This window comes from Pieris rapae, chromosome 3 (assembly GCF_905147795.1).
Source record: "Pieris rapae chromosome 3, ilPieRapa1.1, whole genome shotgun sequence".
Taxonomy (NCBI): domain Eukaryota; kingdom Metazoa; phylum Arthropoda; class Insecta; order Lepidoptera; family Pieridae; genus Pieris; species Pieris rapae.
The window spans coordinates 2681894-2703448 of NC_059511.1; the positions used below are offsets into that span (position 1 = coordinate 2681894).

Below are 21555 nucleotides of genomic sequence, written 5' to 3' on the forward strand. Positions count from 1 at the left end.
GAAATGGACCGGTTTACGGACCGTGAAATTTAAAACTATTTTTACATTTAATGTGAAGTCCTTAGTTCCATTTGAACGGACATGGCGTGACACAATTAAATCTGACAGTTATATTTTATTTACAATTTACCAATATCAAATGTCTTGCCGTGTGAAAAGGAGCTAACACTCGGTTTGATTAAAGATTTGGGTCCAATGTCAGGGGAGAAAAGTTAATTAAGATTGAGCTGTTCAATACGCTTTGAATTTCATATTTTGGGAATTAATAACGCTCATCATAATTTTTAATTATGATCATATAAAAATGGGGCTATCTGTTTTTATTGAAGAAAAGGAAAGAGCGATTGAGAGAGAGTAAGATGGGCGAATTACCTTATAGAATTATTCTATTTTTAAAATTAAAGTTTCGTAAAGAGAATTAATGAAATATTATATTAAATGCAAAATAATTTATTCAAATCTCAAATGACGAATTGTAAATTAAAATAGCACGTGGTTTAAATACCGAAGAAATAAATTTATAATTTGTATTGATTTTCGACACTTAATATTTTAGTGATAGTTAAATTCCTAACATTCTTTTGGCCACCCTCTAAGTCTCTTAAATATAAAGTTTTAGATTTATATTAATATGAAGATGACTTAGCCAAATTAGTTTGGCAAAGTAGTTTCACGTCTGACATGTGTCCTTTTATCGCATTTGTATGGCTTAAATCAGCCATCGTACCCATGAAAAATTTTGTGGGTTTCTTGCCGGCTCAGGAGCATACCCAATTTTGGGCAATTGGAGGTCATATCTCCCAGAGAAGACCCCCACTAGTTCATTGAATAAACAGGATTCAAGATTAGTACAGGATTCACAGCGCCAAGTCTAAGACTATATTCGCGCAAGTGCAGCTAAGTTTAAACAAAATCAGCACTTCCACGTTCTCAGTTCTCACACTTTATGCTATTGTTAAACGTGCTAATAATAAATATTAGTATACGCTCTCCAATGTTGATGTTCTTGCGTGAATGACAGACTTAAATTGTTCAAAACAACTGTTTGATTATAGCAACGTTATGCATTCGGAAATTTAATCATTTATGTTCCTAAGTTCTATAATTAGTATATATTTATTTCTTAACACTTAGGGCCTGTTTCACAATGTCCGGATAAGTTCCAAATAAGCTATTACAGATAACTCAGATATTACAGTTCTAACACAATTACCAAAAAATTGTTTACAACCAAAAGTACTGCGGTATACTGCAACTGTGGTTTTGAATAGAATTATTTAATAAAATATATTTTTTTATTTATCCTTTTGTTGGCGACTCATAAATAGAGATATAAATATATTATAAGTTAGGTTTGAAAATTGTAACTCTATAGATAGAAATTATGTTAAGAGTTATAAGTTAGACAAATATGTATACAGATTTAAGTGAGAAATATGGTTCATTTATGAATGTAAATATATTAAATAAATAAATAGAATACTTCGCCGAATAAAAGGGTCACAGCTCTCGACGCGGTATACCGGCGCAAATGTATGTAAGCGTAGCTCTCGTCGCGGTATACTCGTGGAGTACTTAAGCTCGGCGCGGGCGAGTCTCGAGGCAGTCGCGGTTCAGACTTGACACGGTGCACACGCGCAGTCTCGGTTCAGACTTGACACGGTGCAGACGCGCGTAGAGACTCGGGCTCTTTCCTATATCCCGTGACAACGAGCTGTGATCCACGAATAATCGGCGAAGCAAGAAACAAGATCAAGCCGCAGTTTCATTTCAAGACAACACCTACAATTACGCACTAGCAGGGGTGCGTGGGTGCAGTACCAGCGTTACGACGAGCCGTCTTGACAAACGAGTACGCAGTCAAACCCCACCGGTATACAAAGCCGCACCGAGGTTACTTAGGTTACCGCACGGGTGTTATCAAACGAACACGATTTAAACGTACTATACCGTGCGGGCCTGAGTATATCTGTGGTGTCGTGGTGGGTGATTGGCTAACCAATCAATAGTGGTCCTTCGAGCCGGATCCTGCAGCAATAGTGGAGTGAATCAAGAAGTGAATATTGCGAGAAGAAAATGCCAATCACAAGATCACAGAACGGGATGCAGCGAGGAGAATCGACGTTGACTGTTACCTCCGCCACTAGGTCCGAAGTTCAGACCACAGGCGAAGAGAAAACGATCGAGCAGTCCACGTCGACGAGCGCAGCCAGCCAATCAGAGCAAGCATTGACTCTGACACCAGCGGGTTATACCCGGCGGGCCGCATCGAGAGCCGTATCAAAAGCCAGCTCAAGAAGACTAGCCGAGGCCAGAGAAGAGTTGGCTCGCTGCGAGCTGCGGGAAGCGCAGGCTGCAGCACACCTGGCCAGATTACGATTAGAAGCGGAAACGGAAGAGGAAGACTCCGTTATAGAAACCGTCAACGATGACCATGAAGGAAAGGTAGCAAACTGGATGCGCTCATCGGCACAAAAGCCAGAAGAAATAGAAACAAAGAGCGACATCCGAGCAGTAGCCGAAGCAATAAAGGAAGTCATGACGAGACATGTAATGCCGCAACCGAAATACATTCAAGAGCTGCCAATATTTGAAGGGGACAGCTCCGAATGGACGGCGTTCCGGGTCGTATACGATGATACATCTCCCATGTTCTCGGACATTCAGAACATGGCGCGACTACGTAAAGCGATTAAAGGCACGGCGAGAGAGAGTATTAAGAGCCTCTTGTACTCAGAAGCGAAGCCAGAAGAAGTTTTTAACGCTTTACGCCGAAGATTTGGTAGACCCGACGCATTGGTGTTAGCCGAACTTGAGAAATTAAAAGCGCTTCACAGAACGACAGAAAATCCCAGCGACATATGCGTTTTCGCAAGCCAAATAAACAACAGTGTGGCCGCCATAAAAGGATTGAAGAAACCGCAATACCTGTACTCACCAGAAATTGTGAAAATTATCATAGAGAAGATGCCTGCGATTCTGAGGTTCAGATGGTACGACTACATGGCTGAGAGGGGAGAGGAATCGTTCTCAGATATCCAAACAATAAGCAACTTCCTCAATTTAGAGGCGGATAAATGCGGCGCATTCGCGGTACTTGAAGACAGCAAAAGTGTACGACCGAGCGCAACGATAAGAAGACCGGTGAAACAGGCTACTTTTAATATTGCTGAAAAGAGTAGACCAGAAGAAATAAAGTGCCCAGTTTGTGAAGGCAACCATAAGCTCAAAGACTGCCAAAGATTTCTAAATGCGGCAGTCAACGATAGATGGGAAACGGTTAAGAGGCTTAAGGTTTGCTTCAAGTGCCTAGTTGGAAAGCACCGGAAAGAAAAATGCCGAAGACCACCGTGCAAGCTGTGTCGAAGATGGCATCACAGCTTATTACATGTGACATCGGAGAGCGAACAATGTCATGAAGAGGCAGCGACCAAGACAGTGACGGTCCATACAATTAGTACTCCGAAAGCTATTTTAAAGATGCTTAAGGTGGAGATCTACGGACCGACTGGGAGCAAAAAAGTACTGGCGCTGCTAGATGAAGGCTCAACGGTGACACTGCTCGACGAAAATGTGGCTGCTAGCATCGGCATTAAGGGTCCTCGCGAAACCTTAAATATAGAAACTATCGGCGGCGGGCAAATGAAAAATCACGACTCAATGATTGTGGATATCAAAGTGAAAGGGATAAGACAATGCGAGAAGAGCATACTTAAGCGGGCAAGGACTATCAAAGAGCTGAAATTAACCCCACAACTCATCGATAAAACCCGACTTAAGAAGTGTCATCACTTGCGGGGTTTACTGCAGGACGCGTGTTACGAAGCTGAGGCGCCGAAGCTGCTCATTGGCCAAGACAATTGGGAACATATTGTCTCATTACAAATACGACGTGGAAAGCCAGGGCAGCCGGTGGCATCAAGAACAAAGTTAGGGTGGGTTATCCATGGCTACGATAGCAACGGTGTGTCTCCGATCAATTATGTAAACACATATGCACATGCAAGAGTCGTCGAAGACAAAATAAATCAGCCAGTGAGAGAACACTTTAATATTGAGTCTTTAGGAGTTCAGCCGAAGAAGCCGTCGATGAATATAGAACAGCAAGCACTAGAGATATTGAAAAGAAATAGTCAACAATTGGAAGATGACAGATACGACGTCGGACTATTGTGGAAAAGGAAAGACGTACAACTTCCAAACAATTACACAGCAGCTCTCAACAGATTTAAAGGAATAGAAAAAAAGCTGCGTAAGGACGCTAAGTTTAAAAATGAATATAGCACGCAAATAGATCTGTTGAAAAGCAACTACGCTGAAGAAGTAACAGCCGACTGCACATCGAACAAAAAGTGGTACCTGCCTCACTTCCCAGTGAAGAAAAAGCTAAGAATTGTCTTTGACGGTGCAGCCAATCACAACAGAGTCAGCCTTAACGACATTCTGTTGTGCGGACCGGACTTCAGAACCGGTCTACAGTCAATATTAGGAGTGTTACTGCGAGTACGTCAAGAACTCGTATCGATAGCGGCCGATAAAAAAGAAATGTTTCTGCGAGTGAATATATGTGAAGAAGACAGAAACAGTGTCAGGTTCCTTTGGCAAAAAGACAAGAAAGCGCTAGTGAAGAAAAACAGAATGTTATCAGTGATTTTAGGATCTGCGTCACCTTGTGCCACGATTTATATAAAAAACAAAAATGCAAAGGCCTTCGTACATAAATATCCAGAAGCAGCGCAAGCAATAGAGAAATATCGCTATATGGATGACTATTTGCAAAGTTTTCACTGTGTCGACGATTACCAACGAGTTATACAGCCAGTGAACTTGATCCACATGAAAGCGCACTTTGAGTTACGAGGATGGGCGTCGAACAAAAGAGTGAGAGTCGTTGAAGACGACACCGAAGCTCGAAAAAGCTACATAGAGCATATCGGTAGAATAAAAGATAATCGGCTGCCGCGATGTGTGTCACTATTCTGCACTGAGGGGGAGCTGCATACTATCGCAGACGCGAGTGAGACAGCGTATGCAGCCGCAAGTGAATGTAATGGAAAATACTTAGTAAACCTCGTTGATGCCACGTCGAGAGTAAAGTCTCGGAAATCAATATCTACGCCGAGACTTGAAATGCAAGCAACCTTGTTGGGGACAGAACACATAGACAATTCTAGACCAATCACGAACCTAGCTGACAATTCGAAAAAGGAGACGTTAAAACCAAACTACATTCTCTTTGGACGATCCAGTGAAGCTGCGCGCATACTACATTTTCCTGATGCAAAGCTGGTGGGCAGAAAAGATTTGAAGTCCGTCCAACGACTCTCTGATCACTTTCGGAAGAGGTCGCTACGGGAGTACTTGCCCAAACTACTGCCCAGGAAAACGAATAAACTACAGAAAGGCGAGCAGCTGCAACCAGGCGACGTGGTTTTTATCGTAAAACGCACGCTACCACGATGCACTTGGCCGAGGGGAATCATCGAAACTACATACCCCGGGCCCGACGGAATAACCAGACTCGTGGACGTCGCAACCAAAGGGGGAGTGTTACGAAGACCATCGTCGAGGATCCTGATCTTGGTGCCTGCGGAGTCGCCGTGCAGAAACGACGGTGCTACGCACGAGGGGGAGAATGTTGGCGACTCATAAATAGAGATATAAATATATTATAAGTTAGGTTTGAAAATTGTAACTCTATAGATAGAAATTATGTTAAGAGTTATAAGTTAGACAAATATGTATACAGATTTAAGTGAGAAATATGGTTCATTTATGAATGTAAATATATTAAATAAATAAATAGAATACTTCGCCGAATAAAAGGGTCACAGCTCTCGACGCGGTATACCGGCGCAAATGTATGTAAGCGTAGCTCTCGTCGCGGTATACTCGTGGAGTACTTAAGCTCGGCGCGGGCGAGTCTCGAGGCAGTCGCGGTTCAGACTTGACACGGTGCACACGCGCAGTCTCGGTTCAGACTTGACACGGTGCAGACGCGCGTAGAGACTCGGGCTCTTTCCTATATCCCGTGACAACGAGCTGTGATCCACGAATAATCGGCGAAGCAAGAAACAAGATCAAGCCGCAGTTTCATTTCAAGACAACACCTACAATTACGCACTAGCAGGGGTGCGTGGGTCGAGGCGGTACCAGCGTTACGACGAGCCGTCTTGACAAACGAGTACGAAGTCAAACCCCACCGGTATACAAAGCCGCACCGAGGTTACTTAGGTTACCGCACGGGTGTTATCAAACGAACACGATTAAACGTACTATACCGTGCAGGCCTGAGTATATCTGCGAGTGTCGACGGTGGTGATTGGCTAACCATTCAATACCTTTATTACCGTTTACAAAAACATACACTTAAAAAAATAGGTTACAAAAGATATAAGACATATATAGTAGTTTTTATTAAATAACTTTATAGACACTTAACTTTCTGCCTTCTTATACTCGGCATTCAAGCAACTTTGCTGGTTCATAGACATTATCTTAGTCGTGACCACGTCCATTGGATAACGTATGTCCAAATGAATTTTTATCTATGGCTCTCGGTGCGAAGATAAATTGCGTCGTCCAACTGATTAATATGATCACTTTCTGGCAGTATCGTCAAACATTAATGGCAATTTAACGATGCTTTAACTAGGCTAATATGAGGGTAGCACAGATAACGGTTTTAATGGCTTAGCTGAATAGCTTTGTTTGTGGTTGTGGTCAACTAGTTGCTAATTACCTAATTACAATCGAATAACAACAGATGCACTTCTTTGGACATAATACAGAAGAACAAAGAAGTGCTGATGACGGTTATGTAAAGGAACGTAACACCAAGAATACTAGCTCTTTCGCTGCAGGTAGAAGGAGTCCTGGCCGCAGACGCGCGTCTTGGTTGAAAAACCTTAGACAAAGGTTTGGTCAAAGCACCAAGTCATTGGTTAGAGGCGCGGCAAAATTAAACTATGTATGAGGATCGTCATCCATCGTAAGGATATAAGGAGAGGAATAACATCAGATTCTAAATACATATAACAACCAATATATATCCTTTTGCAATCTATAGAAATTTAGCTTTTTAGATCAAGGTGAAACATAAAAATATCACTCGAAATATCATTAAATCCGCGGAGTAAGGTCAAAATATTTGAAGATCTCATTAGTGAGAAACTTGCGATGTTTCAATTAATTGCAGTTTTCATTTAATGATGTCATTATCTACATCAATAAGTAGGCATTGTTTTCTATTATCAAGAATATTATTTGCGAGTATATAGAGATTATATATATATAGATAGTATATATATATATATATATATATATATATATGTAGCCACGAATAGACGTACTCAAGGCAGTAAATTATCTCTGATTATATTCCTAAACCGTGGGACTCAGTGGCGACGATAAATATATTTTTTTAAATTTAACATACAATTATAATTATAATGTATATATATTTTTTATTTTGTAGAATGCAAAGAAATTTCAAAGGCAACAATTTACGTCGTGATAAAAACGTATACTATATAACTTATTTATATATTATATATATTATTTAGGTGCACACTGGCTGAACTCAGAAGAATTGCATTATTTATATTAGTTATAGGTTTAGGATTTAGATTTTTTTATGTTTTTAGTTTAATTTTTTATATTAATAAGTTTTCTAATGTATTAGAATTAAGTTACTGTAAACATAGAAATAAGGAAATAAATAAATAATAACGGTTATATGAATATTTATTGTTATTAAATTGTACACTTTTATTAAATATTGCAATGTGAGAAGAAAAAAATATTAAGTATTAAATTAATTACTGATTTAAGATTAGATTAAATTTAATTTAGATTTATAAAAGCTTTAATTTACCAAAAATTAATCACTTATTTTGGCTATTATATACAAAATATAAATCAGTTTCATTACACATTTAAGTACTGCAATTATTGTAAATTTATGCTGTAATAGGAGACAAAAGTTTAAAGAAAATAAAAAAAAGTACTTTGTTGGTGTACCATAACAATATAGGCCTTTTATTTGGAACAGACCCCGTACCAATACTGCTGGCCACCCTGTCGGGATTCATTTGTTTAAATTAAAAATATTTTAATCCCAAAACGTTCCTATAGAAAAACAACCTTGTAACCTAAATCTTAAGGTAAATTTTAGCTTATTGATAAGTCCCGTATTAGTTACATTCTTGTCAACGACGAATATATACAGGTTACTTACAATTTCAAATACATTGAAAGAGTCGTCTTTTACTTCAATACGTGTTATATTATTGTATTGAATTAGTGACACACGTCATTTTTGGCCATTCAACGCCTGCGCAGTTCTGCTTTGTGACCGGCAAAATTGTTGTCGCATGGTAACAGTGTATTTGAATTTCGAAAAGGGAAATTTACATTAGCCTAGTTACTACGGGATATAGGTGGACCATTTTTTAAGATAACGGAGCTATTTCAAAGTACTTTTTGCCGCGCAATTCAAATCATAAAATATAATTTTGACCCAATACTTAATTATGTACTAACATTGAGGATTGATACCGTAACTTTGTTTACCATGTTCTTAATGAGGCTTAAGTTTCTATTTAGTTTTAATTATTTAAACTATTTTCATTTGTTATTTTTTTTAATTTGTGGTTGCTTGTTTTAATGCCCTTGATGCTTATGTTCTAATTACTAATATAATTGATATTTGTATGTGTGTTAAATCTATCATTTGTTTTGAAGTATAATTTTATGCATAAACGATGTTTTACAACTTATAAATAAATAAATAAATTATGTTTAAAGGGCAGCGTAATAGTAAGCCTTCAGTGGCCTTTTTCTTTTGTTTGGGTATAGTATGTATAGTGTCATTCAGTAGTGCTACCACTCTATATGAAACATATACCTTATTTTGCGAAATGCAATTTCTACGATCGGTTTTAATTTATAGAAAAAAAGGTGAGGAGGAGGTGAGTAGACTTCTGTAACTGTCACATGTCTGATTTCCGTACGATGTTTGCGAAAACGTTAGAGCAAGTGCTTCTTGGGCATACAAAAGAAAATTCCGTTGGTGCACAGCCGAGATTCAAACGCGCCTCCGAGATAAGGGTTCTTCAACTCTGCTCTAACAATCTGACTATCAAAGGTAATGAAAAATATTTTTTTTGGATACAAATGTAACTTGTACATATACCTATTCAGATTTCTGTATCTGTTTCATGATCATATGACAGTTGATTAGGCAAGTAGGTGATCAGCCACCTGTGCCTGAGACACACCGACATTTGAGTCTAAAGCATTCCAGTTTCCTTACGATGTTTCCCTTCACCGTGAGCGAGTGTTAAACGCGCACATAGACAGAACGTCCATTGATGCATAGCCGAGGATCGAACCTACGACCGAGTGATGAGAGGTGCACGCTGCCAACACTGTACCATATAATATATAATTATTATGTGTGATATTTCAATGTCAATTCACATAACAGGATAAATAATCATTTAAATATAACTAAGTGAAGGTGGTATGTAGTAACTATATTTTACATAACGGAAATCCGGAAACGACCTTAACTTAACCTGTTTTATAAGTACGACTTTGTTGGAATTTAGACTACTTAATTATTATTAAGAGAAACAATTTAAGTGAAACAAGGTAATTTATTGTGTGGTAAAACTTCAATGTGACAAAATAAACGCGCCTAAGTAACGTTAGGGTAAAATAATAATTATTCAAAATTTATAAATAGAAAGCTTTTTTTTTATAGAACCAGGGGCAAACGGGCAGGAGGCTCATCTGATGTTAAGTGATACCGCCGCCCATGGACACTCTCAATGCCAGAGGGCTCGCGAGTGCGTTGCCGACCTTTTAATAATTGGTACGCTCTTTTCTTGAAGGACCCTAAGTCGAATTGGTTCGGAAATACTTCAGTCGGCAGCTGGTTCCACAAAGTGATAGTGCGCGGCAAAAACTGCCTAGAAAAACGCGCAGTTGTGGAACGGTGGACAGCTAAAAAATTAATTCTGCATTGCTATACCTATACGTTTAGCGAGGGAAGCATCATTCTGGGGTCACCGATACGATCTTCCATACGCCAACTTAAATGTATGAATTAGGTCTATCTTCATTATTATTGACTCAAAGTGGGTTGTTGAAGTTCTCTTCAAGCACATACACGATACGTGACCAATTTTACTTCATCCCAGTTACTAGAAATATTTATTTTTGGAATGGAACAAAACGCCATTTCAATGGAATTATTTTCATGACGTGAGACCATAAAAAAATATCGCACAGCTAAAAAAAATAAAATTTAACATAAAAATCTTTAACTGCTTGCTGTTTATAAAACGGATGTAATGAAAAGGTAATTCGACCTTGTACTGACCGTGACTCAATATTCGTGGACTGTATTTTGACCCACGTCATAAAACAACCACGGTGATTGACCTGCTTAAAATTAAAAAAAAACAGTTGTTATCATAGTTTATTTACATAGTCTACAATTAAACAGTAATACGTCATAAAAACACAGTTTTTTAGGCATTGTGTTTTCAAAGCGTTTTTTCTTTTTTTTGCTTTTTCGTTTTGTCTAATCTTGTTTCTATAATTAATGGATTTACATCGATGCTAAACTACACAATTACTCTTTGTAGACGAACATTTCTTTACTCAAAGCAAATGCGTAGTCATTCTTCGTTGAGATTTTTAAATCCATGTAAAAAGCGTTTATTTATTTAACGTGTTTCTAACATTTTACATCCGACATGCAATAGTGTTGACCTAGTAGTTTGAGCGCTTGACGTTTAATGCTAAGGACGTGTGTTCAAACTACTGCTGTGAACCAACCTGTGACTTTTAGAGAGAGACTTCTAGAGCAAACCTTTAGGGCGTGTCTCAAGCTCAGAAGCTTTTTTAAAAGATAATTTAAGTGTCTATAAGTGGCGGCATCTGTGAAAATCAAGTGAGCCTCCTACCCGTTTGACCCCCTTTATGTTAAAAAAAATAGAAGGCTGATCACATAGGAATATAATGCTTAAATAATTCTAATAAATCATCGACACAAACTACAATTCTTAATGACAGATGTATTTCACAACTACAAGACGGAAGTTCTTAAAATGTACGAAGCGTCCTACGTTTATTTGTAACATCTCTACTGTTTCTAATAATCTGTGATCAAACTTTACAATGGGCGTTGTACAATAGTTTCTGTAGACATTGTACAGTTAGGCATTGTTGCCGAATATCCCATCAAATATTCAGACTTACAAGGACCCAAAGCCTCAACTCTAATAAATATTCAAAGGCGAACGGCTTCATGCACTACTTTCAAAAATACTGTCAATACAATATGAGATTGTATATGTCGGAATAATTGTTATAATGATAAACGTAAAGGATATTAATCAATTAAACAAAATTTGTGAGAGTTAATTTACTTTTAATACACGGAAACCACATACGTATGGCATGCGTACATAACATACGATACAAACCTTCTAACGGCTTAGTACTACATTGGTAATATGATTAAATTGACTAATAATAAATAATTATTTTTGAAGTGAAACTTCTTTACGCACGCTTGCCTTGGGGAGTAAGCTAGCGAACGCGTGACGTTAGCGTTACGAAAAGTGTGATCGGGCAAGGCGAACGGAAGTTGAGTGGGGGATATAAGCAAGTGACAGCAGTGAGCGAGCACATTTTCTTTCTCTCTTTCTCTCATAGTCAAATACGTTCCGTATATCTGAGCACACTGCAGGTCTAATAACACTTGTTTTTATAAGTTACCCTGGGGTTTGTATAATATATTTCCAAACAATAAAAAAAATATATAAGAGATGGATTTCTTTACAGACCTAATCATAGAGACAGGAAGTAAGTACCATAGTGACTCTACAAACTCAAATATAATTTATTTCCATGAATCAGGAAGTTCGATTGTTTCTAGATTGATATCTTCAGTCTTGAATTATAATAACATACTTTAGACGTCACCTTGTAATGACCATAACATGTGATCGGCGAGGAAATATTTCCTTTTAAATACGTTATTAACTAGGCCATTAATCATATATCTGAAGGTATAGGATATTTCCACTCATAGTTGGTGGTTGTTGCTTCTAAATGGATAAAAATAATAATATTAAGTCGTTTATTTGCAAAGAAAGTGGTACTATTAGATACATATAACAAAGATATAATTTCAAATATCCGCACAATCTGCCATATTATGTAATTTATATAATATGGTAGATTGTTTGTATTTACGTAGGCATGCAAATGTCTTATTTTTTTTAAGAGAATTAACACAATCAATTAGTATACCGCGGCATCTATTATGCATGAGTGTGAATCGGGAAAAGTTCACTGATTTACTTTGGCACTTACGTTATATTATATTCCGATGAGAGATGATACTGAGATCCGATATAAATTAATTATAAGTAATTATGAGTTGGTTAACTTTCGAGACACAGATTTTTTTAAATTCTTCACAGAAAACGATATTAAGCCTTATGTAACAGAAAGATGTTTGTGAATAATATTTGTATAAACCTTGAAATGAGCGTAAAGATTACGTAAGCCTAAAATTCTCATAAGTAATATAGTTGAATTAGAATTACTTTCAAAAGAAAATCCTTGTACGACAGATCAACGTAGGTAATTGGCATTATTAGCAATAATGGCGCCAATCTATTTTTATTGTAACACTATTTTGAAAGAGTTATATTGTAATAATTAATTTAAATTTGAACCTGAATACGAGAAAAAAATTAAAAATCATTCTGAAACTAGACCGAATTAAAACAAAATATTGACTATTTATTACATTAACATAATAAATGTTCAAAACTCAATACTACTCAATTTATATATTTAAATGATAAATACAATGGACGTTCAAACATCGAACTCAAAACATAAGAATTTTTACGATATATATTTTTAAATATATACTTACATTCATAGTAAATATCGTCTTCGACTCCAAGAAAATAATCATCGCAGTATTTATTGTAATAATTACTCCAGTCAAATGTATACGGTCCCATAAATACGAGAAATAATGCAAAGAACAGTCTAGCGCAGAATGCACATACTACTTCCTTGTATATTAATGATTTAATACTGGACCTTAGGGTCAGCTGATAAGCGTGATAATATGTAATTTATCATAGTACCAACTTTAAAGAAAAATATAAAAACCAGTGGCACAACCTTTTTGGTCTGGCCTCAGACTGTAACAATTCCTGATAGTTAGTTTTCATAATAGGCAAGTTGGTGATCTGCTTTCTGATCCTGAAGATTTTTAGCTCTAAGAAATGCCGGTTTTCTCGCGGTTTTCTTTCACCGCGAGCTTTTAACGAGCTCTTAGAGAAATTTATTCAAATACTGAGCCAACAGAATTATTGAGTGGGAATTAATATGTATGTATTTCTATGATTATTACGATAATTTTATTTATTTTCTTTTTTTGCACTTCCCCGTGTTACTCTTGGCTATCTGTCTCGCGTTGTAAATGCCGTTTAGATTGATTAAGTTACTAATATAAACAATCTTCAATATTTGTACAGTAACATATTAAATGTTGTCTGTTCAACTAAAACCCAATAAAAAGCGTATTAATTTGAATCAAAATTCCACGCAACATACATTTAATATAATACACTAACGTGAAATATATTAATATAATTAATTAGCACAGACTAAATATGGAATTTCCATGTTCAACACAACAATTAATGAATGGCCAAGTGAACAATTGTCAAACGTAACGAAATGTTTGACAATTGATTTGAACGACTGTCAAATTTTGAGAACAATAAATTTTTGCATATGTGAAAGAATTTCGGCTGTCGGAAGCGTATTTACCACACTTGTCTCAATCTAGACAAAGTTGTCTAAAGTAAATTGTTTTCTCGTAATACATCCCAAATGAACACACAACTTGGCACCCAAATTAATGTCGTTTTTTTTGGCTTGCCATTTTAAACTTGGCTCTCGTATTACATTTGGTTTTGATAGTATTTATTTAACAAAAAGGTTCTTTTTGCTTATAAAAACATGTCTAGAGAATAACACTTCTCCATTTGTTAGTGTAATAATCTCACAAACGAGTAAATGCTACAATATAAATAACATATGCTGTATTTATTTCCATAATATTTTAAAATGATGGTTACAAGGCTCTCCAAGTGTGCTGAGTGAGGTCAAATTAACACTCTGTATATATTAATTTGTACTTTCTATATTGACTTTTCTATTTAATAATAATAATAAATAACTTTGAATTTTATGTTTATTGAACTTAAACTTCTTCAGGCGCATGAGGGTAGGTTACGGATGAACCTCACGGCGATGTGCAACGTTTTTGTCGAAAAAAAGGGAGAAAGCGATTGAGACAGATTGAGAGATAGTGAGAAAGGAAGATGCAGAAAAATACACGCTATTGGTCGATGTATTCATTCACTCACTCACACATTTACACCCACACACTTACTTATGTACTCAGTGATGAAAACGGTTCAAAAAGGAAAAATAATAAGGAAATGGTTCAAAAAATAGGTTAAATAATGTCATTATTTTAATTAATTAAGTTTGTTTATGGAAGAGCTGGGAACCCTGAAACAGGTATTTTCTACTTAAAAGGGTTTTCAAATCTTACACTTAGTACAGAAAATGTACTTAAAATGAATAAAGACTTTTTATTATTTATTTATTTATTCGTTTAGTAGTTACATATTAGAACTTTAGATGGCAATTATGTCACATTACTTCTTGTGCAGTTGCTCATATACTGGTACATGATCTTCTATTGGGGTTTTTACCTTAGTAATAATTAATTTTAAAAGAAGTTTCACTTCTGACATGTGTAGTATGTACGAACGTACTTTTTTATTAATTTGTTATATACGTGTTGCTGTTTAATTTAAAATATCTAATAGGAGACGGTGTCAGTTATGTCAATAAAATTATAATATGGGCAAAATTACAATCTCGTCAAATACATCAACTTTTATTGAATTTAGAATTAAGATTGGTTGACGTTCTACTTAAACATCCATAATTGACCGAAGAATATTTATTTTGCAATACGATACCTTGAGTCCTAAACAAACTGACATTTACTCCAATTTCTTAAGAATAACAATAATATTATTCGTCTTAATGCAAAGAATGATATCGTCGCTAGGAACACTAAATGTCAATCAACTTTCAATGCTCACAATGTTTCATGTTTTCAGTATCTGAGTCCTGGTCAAATGTATTTATCGACAAAAAGGAATATAAAAAAACTATTATACATGATCAATTTTTTTTGTCTATTAATTGTCTATGATATCAGTCATTGTAAATTATGCGCATAAACATGACAGCTATAGACTTTCGTAGTAGTAGTAGTTTCATTCAAATGACTCGTGTCGATAATGTGACTTCATTAAGTTAACAATTATCATTTAATAAATTAGTGTAATAAAATATTATTGTTTAAGTTATCTCTTACTAAGAAGGCAACCGAGAACGTAATGAATTAATAAGTTAAACAGAGGTACATTTGCTGGTAAATTATTATTACATTTTATTTAAAATATATTGAGATCGATTTTGTTTAAGTATGAAAGATAACAAACAAAACTTGCGTTATGTATTGGTTAGACTTACCAAAATATTAGAGATAGATTTTTATTAAACTAATCATTACTATCGCTCTAGGGCTCAGTGGCGTATTAAGACCAAATGTCTTGGCTTCCAAACAAAATCTTTCCGGGGACTTCCCGAATGCCATAGGAATACTGTGTATAATATGACATTAAGTTCTAAGTTATGACAAACACAGAATACGTATGCATAATAACTATGTAATGTTTATTAACTAGTTAATGTAACACGTGTGCGCATGGCTTATTGTTTATAAGTGGTCAATATCTTAATTGTTAACCTTGTGATAAAAGTATACAATGGCGTAATATCTTTATTTGTTTTTAATTAAATAACTGTGTCTAATCAACGTTTCTGTTTGCTTATAGTTCTACTTATTGCACAGAAATCTCCTATTTATATCTTTTGTACGGTTTAACATCTGCAGCTGAGTTTCATTATCGGACGTCGACGTCCGTCGTTGCATAGCACAGTACAACTATTGAAATTAATGTTTGAAATAATACGTCTAAGTTCATTTTGTAACTCCTGCACACTGTACATCCACCATGCAAAAAAAAGGAAATCGACAGGGAGAGAAATTATTAAAAGAGTGAGAATTTGATTTGTTGATGTAACAGAACGGATCACATTTTGAGCATTTGATAATTTTTTTTTTTAATAAAATGTAAAATTTTATGTTTTTAGTTTCATTTAATATGCTAGGTTATTAAGGAAAAAATAATGCTTATGAGTAGCCCTTTCAAACGCTATTATAAAATACATGTAATTTTACTGTCACATTAGGCGGGTTCGATTCCCGGTTGAGGTAGGCGATTTTTAAAAAAATCTGTGAATGCAGTTCTACTTATTATTAAAAATTAAACGATGTCTTCTTTCAGTAAAATATCGTATCATTAATATTTAAGGTACTTTCCCTCCGTGTGACATCCCCGTGGGATGCCCTGTATATTTTTTATTTATGAACATAAAGTAAAGAAATCAATTATATTTAGTATAAGTTGGTTTAGTTAAAGGGGCTTAGCCAGTTTACTATTTTTCATTTTTCTAATAACTGTAACACTGAATAATTTAACTTTTAGTTCATATTTATATCCGTGTAACAACTGTCTTGTAATTGTATTGTGTAAACTCAGCAAGTTTTACCCACCCTCTACATTACAATTATTCAAAGGAAAATGTAAACATTCATCATCATAAGTGGCTGTACAGCTCTTTTTTGCCTCCGCAAGCAAGACGAAGTTTTCTCTTGCCACCAGGTTGTGAGTTGAGTTTCTTACTCACTCACTTTGTCTCGGCATTCGCATTCGATGCGTATGTTCCAACTACTTGAGCATGTTGCCATTTATATATTGGACGATGTTTGTGTCGTCATATATATAAATGGCATATATATATGACGTCATATCAAGGATTTTATAAAGTTCTTAATTGAAACGAATACGCCAAGCTTAGTAGTAGTCATATTTTTTCTAACTACGAATTATCCCGATTATAGTATCTATAGTATAAAGAAAAAAGTATGTTTGTTATCTTTGGATCTTGAGTATTCTACATTTATATAAAACCTCTTTAAACGAGTATTTTTCTAAATAGCCACATTTTCCAAGTAGATAGTTAAAGAACATAATTATACATTTGTAAATACTTATTATGTATAACAATTATATTTGCTCTTCAGGTATTTGTTAACCGTTGGACCGTTTAATTATAAAGCAAAAGAAATATAGGACTAACAGTTGAGATATCGGAATATTTTTTGTGACACCAGATGGTTCCTAATTCAATGTTGTTTTTGTCCTGTTTCTTGTTTAAAATGAATGAAGTTAGCGTAAGAATTTTTTCATAAATTTCTTTGTATCCGAGTTTATTTTGATATCCATTACATATAAGATGGCGTATATACATTTTTTCACCAAGAAAACAAATAAATTTAATAGGTTATAGTTAAAATTTATTATTTTCAGTAAAATTTGTAAATTCAGTAATAACACGTCATTTATAATCTATAGTTCGTCTGGGTTTATCAAGTGACATTTAATTGTGACAAATTGTAATTTGTTTCAATGTTTTTATAGAGTAATTTATTTTTACATATTTGATAGTTAAATAAGATACCTACTTTAGAACGCACGTCTGACTACAATAGCCGAGCAAGACATCTGTGTTTATAAAACAACAATAAACTTTGAAAAATGCAACAAAAAACCGCTCAACTTCTTAACAAACCCATTTATACCATGACCAGCTAAACTAAGCGAACAAGAACTCACTTAAATTGTATTCTTCTGTCTGCGCCACATTTTTCTTAAAACTTAAAAACGTTCGAATCATTACAGATTTTGGCTTAAATCCCATAGTCACTATAAATACTTCATTTGATCGATAAACACAACACGCCCGCACGAATACAAAGAACTAACTAAGAATAGTTGTTTTAATTTATCCTTACACCATAAAATGTTAGCATGTAAATACATTGTATATATTGAGTTTTTACAGATGACGTTTTAGAGAACATGACCGTGGGATAACATATAGAACATTTCAATCAAGGCCGTAACTATAAGCTCAAACACTTATATAAGAATTTATAAAGCGTTTGGTGTTTTTATTAAGACTAATTAAGTATCGCCTTAATAATAAATATAATAGTAAACATATAGAATAATAAATACAATACTGCAGGCTACCTGACAGCCGCTTCGAATCCTGATGTCGCGGCCGCGTCAAAGCCTGCATCAATTTTTCCTTCTGCGCAATCAATTATATAATATCCTGTATCCAAATATAATGTTATATTAACTAGCTAGATATCAAACATAGAACTAACTAGGAACAAATACAAAGATCCCTAAAGAAGAGAACCATTATGGAGACATTGAATTGGAAACCAAGGATTAAAGAAAATGGCCCGGAGACAGTATAAGCACTAGTACTCTTGTCGCAATCACAGCATCTGTATAAATATTTGTGACTTTTGCACGTAACCGAAATTTATCATTCATATTATACGCAGATGTTGGCAGTTGATATTTAAACTCATGGAAGACCTGCTGATCAGACAACACGCCGCTGGAAATTTTCGCACATATTATAAATATTTTCTTTTTGAGCAGTGTTGGCCTAGTGGCTTCAGCGTGCGACTCTCATGCCTGAGGTCGTAGGTTCGATCCCCGGCTATACACCAATGGAGTTTCTTTCTATGTGCGCATTTAACATTTGCTCGAACGGTGAAGAAACCGACATGTCTTAGACCCAAAAAGTCGACGGCGTGTGTCAGGCACTGGAGGCTGATCACCTACTTGCCTATTAACTTTAAAAATGATCATGAAACAGATTCAAACATCTGAGGCCAAGACCGAAAGAGGTTGTAGTGCCACTGATTTATTTTTTTATTTTATTATAAATATTTATTATTAACTCAATGAAAGGAAATCCAACGATAAATTATTTGGATTTTTTTATCTGAATAGCGGACGGAAGTCGCTGTTTAGATAAAAAAAAAATCAAAACTTGGTAATTAATTAATGTAATGAACTCGCAAAACATTAACAAAAAGCTTTGCGTGATTCAATGTTGATTTTAAAAACTCATTCATAATTTTATTGCAGCAATTATTTTAGTATTTCCGTGCCAAAAGAAATATAAAGGCAACAGACTCGTTTTTTCGCTTATCCCAGAATTCATTGCCAAGGTGAAGGCTTTTGTCGGAATGCATACAAAAAGTAGTTCACTTCAATTCACTGGGCCCATTCAACTAGAGCAAATGAAAAAAATCTAAATTATAAAATTACGATGTTACAGTTCTGTTTTGGCGATTAACTTGCACTACCATTTGTTAGACCAAACGAATCCTACAATACCTGTAAAATATATATACGAGTATTCCTCATATTATAGATATCTATCGAAACCTATATCATAGATTTCAAGAAACTAGCGTTTAAGATACAGGCTAGGCCTAGTTAAAACGCTAGTGCTCATAGATGTATATTATGTATAAGGTTAACCACAGTGAATATTGTATATAGAATGTAATGTTTGTTTTGAGTTAAAAAAAGTTTTTTTTAATTATATTACATAAAATGAGAGTGACTACTGAAAATAGAGTAAATAGTGCGTTGCATTACTCTGTAGCCAAGAAAACTCAAACGAGGCTCAACTAGCCGTACATTGGGGATTGTTTATACCAACGATATTATACGGAAGTGAATGTTGTGTGTTGAGAAGTAGAGTAGTAGTAGGGTGTAACTTTGTGTGATAGGATAAGAAATAGTGAGATACCTGAACAGTGTCGGTTAAATGAGGACGATAGAAGGATCAAAGGATGGTTAAAAGGATAGGAAAGGGAATGCTTAGGAGGTTTGGCAATATAGAACGGATGCTGTAATCTGATTGGATAGGTTGCTTGTCGTACATGGACTAAATTCAGTGGTACATGAAAAGGGATAACTTCAAAGTACCGATAACAGTACAAGTAAGGTGCATGTCAGGTGGATGAAGTATTTTTTTTTTATAGAACAGGGGGCAAACGCCGAATACCGCCGCCCATGGACACTCTCTATGTCAGGAGATCCGTGGTCCTTGCCCACTCCTTCGAGAAAAAGGCATTATGGCACAGATTATATAATATAAAGTTATAAAGCACTGGTGTTTTGAACACGCTTATCTCCGGAACTAATGATACTATTTGAAAAAATATTTTTGGTATAATATCTATCTGTGTATATCTCAAACACACAGAGCTCAATGTATTCAAAGTTATCATTTATATTTCCTGCTATGTTAATGAACATTATATTTTCAAGTATTCTGATAGTTAAGCATGTTTTGCCTGTTAAAGAGTGTGCGAGTTTTTATTGTTATTTTTGTTAGTCCAAGATTTTAGTATAATTTATTACTTTATTTCGTAATCCTACAGCTAACATAAATTATATATAATTACAAACAAATACACTGAAAATATAGCCAAAGATGAAATACATCATACATTTTACTACAAAAAGGTTCAAAGATTTACAAAAAGGAACGAACAAACAAAAAGTATTCAACACATTTAACTAGGTATGATTAAATTTATTTATCTAAGCCTTATTTGGATGTTTGTATGATAGTGTCAAAGCGAGGGTACGTACGTGATGGTGTGTATGTGGGGTGTGCTCATGATGCAGGTGATTTTGCGCTATGGATATTCTTCATACACTTTTTAACCACATTCCGCGATAGCCTAAACAAGTCAAGGCCTAAATAGTGGTCATTGTATGTCCGGGCTGCGCGATACAAAAATACCAAATTTTAAACCATTTTTTAAACAGATAATTGTGATATGATTTGAAAAAAAAGATCATGAAACAGATTCAAAAATCTGAGGCCAGGACCTAAAGAGGTTGTAGCGCCACTGCTTTTTTTTTAAATTGTGATTTCCTTATTATATAGTCAAGGTTCACCCTTGTTGAAAATAACTGTCAGCCACAGTTATTTTCAATATTCTATTAAGGCGTTTTAATACAAGTTTTTAAATATACATAATTAATGCAGCCCGATAAAACTAGCATAAATGTTTTTGTTACTGTAATGTTAGTTAATTTAACTTATTGTAATTATATTCGAGTGCTTACGTAATTTATTTTGTAATTAATTCGCGTGTATTCATAGATATACTACTATAATACTATATTCTGTTTGTAATCATTTTTCTTTAGACGATCAAGGTCCTCTGCCATAACTATATTCAAATCTTTCATATGATTAAAAACAAAATACAATCACAGTTTCAGATTCACAGGGTTAAAAATCACGCTCAATCACTGTAAAAATGTTGCTTTAGTAAAATACGCATTAACACTATTACACCATCGAGATTTCTAATACTGATAATTTATT

At 35.0% G+C, this 21555-nt stretch overlaps 1 protein-coding gene across 11 annotated transcripts in view; it reads right to left on the minus strand.

The window, feature by feature from the left end:
- LOC110991744 (potassium/sodium hyperpolarization-activated cyclic nucleotide-gated channel 2) overlaps window positions 1–21555 on the minus strand; it is a 178584-nt gene that overhangs the window by 59179 nt on the left and 97850 nt on the right. The window contains exon 1 of one of the 11 annotated variants that reach the window (XM_022257258.2): window positions 17943–18070. The exons of 9 other annotated variants lie outside the window; for them this stretch is intronic. In XM_022257258.2, the coding sequence (XP_022112950.1) occupies window positions 17943–18027 (85 nt within the window). In that variant the 5' untranslated portion in view covers window positions 18028–18070. Of the gene's footprint in view, window positions 1–12970; window positions 13080–17942; window positions 18071–21555 lie in introns of those variants that run through there. One more of the 11 variants, XM_022257334.2, reaches the window with a different exon arrangement.